This window comes from Pinus tabuliformis, chromosome 8 (assembly GCF_031772625.1).
Source record: "Pinus tabuliformis cultivar Carrire ecotype Pingquan chromosome 8, CPIR1, whole genome shotgun sequence".
In the NCBI taxonomy this organism is placed as follows: domain Eukaryota; kingdom Viridiplantae; phylum Streptophyta; class Pinopsida; order Pinales; family Pinaceae; genus Pinus; species Pinus tabuliformis.
The window spans coordinates 2,079,765,111-2,079,771,882 of NC_142294.1; the positions used below are offsets into that span (position 1 = coordinate 2,079,765,111).

A 6,772-nucleotide genomic window follows, 5' to 3' on the forward strand; every position below is an offset into this window, starting at 1 on the left:
GTTACTGATTCACCCCCCCTCTCAGTAATTCCTTACTCCCACAATGCATGATGTCGTTATGTTATTACATGGATATGTTTATGATTATACATGTACATGCTAATGTGGACAAATCTTGCAGATGAGATAAGCCTCCGCTGAACATCATTGAGGTATGGATTTGATTTTGGTATCTATTTGGTTTATCAGACATGAAACGCTTGCAGGAATAAGAGGTTTCAAGATTGCAAGCAAAATGGTAGACTACATCTCCCATGAATCTCCCTACAGATCAGTTGGGCAGCAAGGAGAAGAGTATTCTCCTGGTAATGCAGATACATTGAGAAGCTTGATGGAAGAGATCAGAAGTTGCAAAGAAGACAATGACAGGGTGGTTCAGGCTCAGGAAAGGCTTGCAAGTGCTCAGGAAAATCAAGTAGAGGTTAATGCAATGATCCTTCAAATCTTGTCAGAATTTTAGAAACAGGGACAGATGAGGATCAATCAAGAGTAGGAAGAGAAAACAAATGGATCCTATGGTAGTAGGTCTCAGTCCAGATACAGGTTAAATAGAGGCAACATGGTCAAAGGTGGCAGATCACTAGATACACCTGAAAGGAAGACATGTATGTATGGGAATCATTCTAGTACCTCATCTAAGAGACATCATCATAGTCATTACCATCATCATTTTTATAGGAGGAGGGAGTACTTGCTTGAGGAGTTCAAGAAAGTTAAGTCCGCTACATTTGATGGAGAGATGAAGAAGTCAGAAGATGCAGTTGGTTTCTTGGGATGAAGAAATTATTCAGATTGTACATCTACTTAGAGAACATGAAAGCCAAGATAGCCACCTTCAGTCTTAAAGGGAAAGCAAATATTTGGTGGGAAGATGTGAAGAATGTCAAGGGCATTCAGAAGGAAGACTTGATTTGGGATGATTTCGAGAGGATCTTCATGAAAAGGTACTTAACAGAGAGGTACTATGATGACAGAGCTAAGGCGTTTTATGAGTTACATATGGGTTATATGATAGATGATGAATACACTTGCATATTCTTGGAACTATTGAGGTATGTGCCATATCTTAAGGAGGAAAAGGCTAAGATTTAGAGATTCATCAGTGGATTGCTCGTAGCGTTTAGGGAATGGATTGAGTTTGATGAGCCTAGATCGTTAGAGGAATTCATTCGTAAATTGAAGCATTGCTATGAGCAGAGAAAGCGCAAATATGAGCCTCAACGTGACTTGAAAGGAAATGATAAAGTAAAAGGGAAATGGCCACCGAAGCATGGAAGACATCAAGATGCAAGTGAGAAGGAAAATAATTCTCCTTACAAGAAGTTCAATGCATTTGAGAAGGGATGTGTTGCAACCAGGAGAGCAATAGACTAGAGGTGATAGTAGAGCACTGTTGCAGTGCTAGATATGTGGGAAGATCATAGAACGAGGGATTTTCCATTGTATTAAGGAGGTAGGCCTCATATCTATAGTTCTCAAGAGGAGTAGAAGGTTGGGGATGTTGGTCATAGTATTCCTTGGATTTATGCAGTCATGGACAACAGGCAGGCATATCACCAAGCATCTATCTTTGAGATGGACAGTAAGCTTTGTCATCAAGTTATTTTTATTTTGATTGATCCTAGATCTAATTATAGTTTTGTTAATCCTGACCTGGTGGATAAGTGTGGCTTGAGAAAACAAGTGCATGTAGAGTCTAGGTTGGTGCGATTGGCTACACATATGAATAAAAGAGTTAATCATTGGGAAATATATTGTGCATTTGAGTTGAATGTCATTCATACATCACATTTAAATGTACTACCATTGGGATCGTATAGTATGATTTTGGCTATGGACTAGTTGTATCTTCACGGGACCAAAGTAGATTGCTATGACAAGTCTATTGAGTGCTTGGATGATAATGGAAAAAAGAGAATTTTGCAGGAAAGAAGAAACCTACATCAATGAGGATGGTCACAACTATGCAAGCTAAGCACAGTTGTAGGAAAGGGTGTGTGATGTTTGTAGTTCATATTTCTAGTGATAAGGGTAAGGATGTTGAGGATGCATAAATCTTCAAAAGGTACCCTGTATTGCAGTAGTTTCAAGAAGTGTTTCTTATAGAGATTCAAGAGTTTCCCCCTCATAGGGAAGTAGAATTTTCTATTGAGTTGGTACCAGGGGAAGCACCAACATTAAAGACACTTTGTAGAATGAGCACAATAGAGTTGGTAGAGTTGAAGTTGCACCTGAAGGAGATGCTTGATAAGGGATACATTAGGCCAAGCGTATTGCCTTGGGGTGCACCATTATTGTTCGTGAAGAATAAGGATGGTAGTCTTAGGTTGTGCATTGATTACAGGCAGTTGAACAAGGTGACGAACAAGAACAGGTACCCATTGTCGAAGATTGACGACTTGTTTCATGAGTTGAAGGGAGCAACAGTGTTCTCGGAGATTGATTTACGATCAGGATATCATCAGGTATGCATCAAAGAAGAAGACATCTACAAGACTACCTTCAGAACCAGGTATGGGCATTATGAGTTTGTTGTAGTTCCATTCAGTTTGAATAATGCTCCAACTAATTTTATGTGTTTTATGAATGGTGTGTTGCATCCTTATCTGGACAATTTTTTTATTGTATTCATTGATGCCATTTTAGTATATTATAAGAATGAGGAAGAGCATGACAAGCATTTAATAGTAGTGTTGAGATTGCTAAAAGATAATCAATTGTATGCTAGTTTTAGCAAGTGAGGTTTCTTTCAGACATAAGTACACTAGTTGGGACATGTTGTTTCCATGAAAGACATAATAGTGAATCCAGAAAAGATTAAAACCATCATGGACTGGTAAGCTCCTAGAGATGTGGATGAAGTTAGATCATTCATGGGGTTCGCAGGTTACTATAGGAGGTTCATCGGTAACTTCTTAGGAATTGCATATCCTATTACATAATTATAGAGGAAAGGTAAGAAGTTTGAATGGATAGAGGAGTGTGCATCCAATTTTGAGCAGTTAAAGTAGTTGTTGACAAACGCTCCAATGTTAAAGATTGCAGATCTGGATAAATAATTCGTAGTGTGTAGAGATGCTTGCAAGAGAGGTATTGGTGGAGTCCTTATGCAAGAGGGACAAGTGATATGCTATGGGTACAGGAAATTGAATGAGAACGAGTAGAACTATGTGACTCGTGATCTTAAGTTGGCAGATGCTATTCATACCTTAAAGATGTGGAGACATTATCTTCTTTGAAGGAAGTTTTTGTTGATGAGTGATCACAGCGGGCTAAGATATATGTTTGACCAACCGAATTTGAATGCCAAGCAAGCTAGATGGTTGGCTACCCTTAGTGAATTTGACTTCGAGATTAGATACATCAAGGGAAAGGAGAATAGGGTTGCAGATACTCTCTGCAGGAAAGTACAGTTGAGCCATGTTGCAGCAGTGAGCTCGTATGGGATAGATCTACAGGATCAGATTTTACAGGTAGGACAACAGGATGATAGGTATAAGGAGTTTATGCATAGGTTACAACAGGGTACTAGTGATCAAAATGTGGACTATCGTCTCACACCGGATGGCTTGGTGAGATTTAAAGACAGGTTCTATGAGTCAGATGACATTGAACTCAAAAAGCTTATCTTGAAGGATTTTCATGCAAAACCATATTCAGGTCACCCGAGATCAGAAGATGTTGACAACAGTGAATAAGTTATACTATTGGCTGAATCTGGAAAAAGGAAATGACAGAGTTTGTGGCGAGAATTTTGGACTATCAGCAGGTCAAAGTAGAGTGTAAGCATCTAGGTGGATTGCTTCACCCTATTTTGATTCCAGAATGGAAATGAGAGGTCATTTCCATGGAATTCCTTAGAGAACTTCCTAAGACAATGAGGAAATATGATTTTATCATAGTTGTGGTGGAAAGGTTGATCAAGGTAGCTCACTTCATTGTTGGTGCCTATCATTGTTGAGTGTTGTTCCATTGGTTCCATTGCCAGATCTTTTGATTTCTATTATTTCGCTCAAAAAATGGCCAAGTTCACACTGTGATATGCGTAGAGGATGTTGCTAACCTTGCACAGGAAAGAGGATGCTGTTAACCTTGCACGGGAAAACCTGCTTCTGATTTTCCCATTCATGGACTATGGCCCAACTACAACACCGAGAAATGGCCACAGTTTTGTGATTCCTCTAGAAAATTCGATTACTTAAAGATTTCGGATTTGGAGGAAGAGCTAAACAGCTACTGGGGGTCGTTAAGTTGTCCAAGCAATGATGGTCACACATTATGGGGACACGAGTGGGAGAAACATGACACTTGCTGGTCACACATTATGGGGACACGAGTGGGAGAAACATGGCACTTGCTCTCTCAATCTTGATGACCATTCATACTTTGAGAAGGCTCTCTCCTTGAGACAAAATATAGACATTCTTGGGGCTCTTAAAGCTGCAGGTATTAAACCAGATGGAAGCGAATACAGTTTGAGCGATATCAAGGAAGCCATTAAACAAAACACTGGGCAGCTCCCAGGAATCGATTGCAACACGAGCGCAGAGGGAGAGCATCAACTATACCAGGTGTATGTGTGTGTTGATAAATCTGATGCTTTCACTGTTATTGAATGCCCCATTTATCCACACAGCAATTGCCCATCCATGGTTGTGTTTCCTTATTTTTGGCTTATATTTCTCTATTGCATTCCGGGCAATATTTACATCGTTGCTTGAGCATTAACCTTTTCCTTGATGTAAAGGAATAGTTATTAATTTTGTTGGGTGTGTAAATTTTATAATGAAAAAGCTATCAATGAGCATTGTTGCACAATTAGAATTAGTTGTTTTTGATGCTCCGAAACCCTTGAATATATCACTAGTTTGATTATATTTACATTGTTATGGTTTGTTGTTCTTGGCCACAATGACTGCAAGTTACAATATGAGATCCATGTCTGTAAAACATGTCAAGTTATCGGAGTTTAACCGGGCTTCTTATTTGTGTAACGTTAGAGAAACAATCGATTTAACGTCTTTGCAGCGGCAGCTACTGAGTGGCTTGCGTGGGTTAAACAGAGACATTCATAATACCTTCATTGGTCAGCCTATCTTACGAAATAACCTAAAAGGATTAAAAATTTTGATTGTTTTGGATGATGTGGATGACAGGGAGAAAATAAAAAGTCTACTAGATCTGGATGCAGTGGAACCTGGTAGTCTCATCTTAATAACATCTCGTTATAAAGATATAGTGGGGGGCTCATCTGCAAGCACTTTTTTCTATGATGTAAAGCCATTGAAGCGAAACCATGCCCGGAGCTGTTCTGCCATCACGCCTTCCGTCAATGAAATCCACCTGAAAAATACGAAGATTTGGTGGAGGATTTTTTGAAAATGTGTGGGGGATTGCCTCTCTCATTAGAAGTTTTTGGGGAACAACTTGCTGGCAAGCTTGACAGAACGTATTGGAAGCGGCAGTTGGAATTGTATTTTAAAGGGCAGCCACTGATTGAAGCAGACACTGTAATTAATGCTCTAAAATGGAGTTACCAAGCAATGGAGATTGAAGAGCAGAAGATGCTTTTGGACGTGGGCTGTTTCTTCGTTGGAGAAGACCTGGAACTAGCTGTTCGGGTGTTAGAGGGATTAAGTTATAATAATGACGTTCGTAACACCCTGGAAAGTCTCCGAAGGAAGTGCCTTATAGATTTCAACAACAATGTGGAGTACCAAATTCCCGGTGTTTCTGTCTGGAGCGATTCAATATCGTGGGCAGTAAAAGTAGAGAGTTCAAAAATTATAATGCAACATCAAGTGACCGAATTGGCACGGCGTATTGTTGGAGATAAGCAACTACGCCTTAGTTGCTCCATAGATATAGAAAACATGTTGCAGTTGCAGGTATGTGTACTTTTGGTATAGATATATTGTTTAGATTGATTTTGGAGGATTTGAATTTGAATTTACAACTTACTTTATGACATGATAATGTCAATTGAGCTGTTCCATGGGTTAATAAATTATTAAATATTATATGATAAAGAAAATTGTTAACCATAGAAATAAATTATTATTGTTATTAGTGTTATATTATAATCAGAGAAATAAATTATTATTATTATTCTTATATGTTCAAGGGAAAATAGATTATTAAATTTTGTATGATAAAGAAATATGTTAAAAGTTGTTAAAAAAGAGAGTATGATAAAGATAAATGTTAATAAGAAAAATAAATTATTATCGTTAAAAGTGTTTTATTTTAATGAAAATTATTAAAGGGAAAATAAATTATTAAAATTTGTATTTTAAAAAAATAGTTAGAAGGGAATAGATTATAAAATGTTGTATTGTAAGAATAATAATTTATTGTTATTGTGTAAATTGGGTAGGATTTTTATATTAGATTGTATAAAAAATATATCAATAATAGTTTTGCAAGTAGCACAACATTAATGTTTTAGACTAGGTAAATAGACTAAGCCAAATGAGAAAGCTTATGAGATATTGTTAAGGAAAAAGTTGCACCTTGCGTTAAAGACAGGAATGCCTTATTAACATTTGTTCAAGGACAACAACATATCCTAACAACATAAACCATGGACAACATTTAGGTATTGGGTGGATCCCCCACCTACTTTGATGGTGTAAAGCATGATTACCATCTAGAGAGATGAAATGTTCTTAGGTGGTGGGCAGATAGAAATAGGCTTGTGCTAATTCTAGGTAGTTTAATTTAATTAGGACCCAGGTTACCTTTGGAGGTATTGTCTAAGTTTAATTTGATA

General features: G+C 37.7%; 1 protein-coding gene and 1 pseudogene across 1 annotated transcript; both read left to right on the forward strand.

Moving 5' to 3' along the window:
- Positions 1 to 3,730: 3,730 nt before the first annotated feature.
- LOC149244828 (ribonuclease 3-like) lies at positions 3,731 to 4,721 on the forward strand (annotated as a pseudogene).
- A 190-nt stretch (positions 4,722 to 4,911) lies between these two features.
- Positions 4,912 to 5,379, forward strand: LOC149244829 (TMV resistance protein N-like). Its single transcript, XM_089371651.1, has one exon. It carries the CDS (start codon positions 4,912 to 4,914, stop codon positions 5,377 to 5,379), a length of 468 nt encoding a protein of 155 aa, XP_089227777.1.
- Positions 5,380 to 6,772: the final 1,393 nt, after the last annotated feature.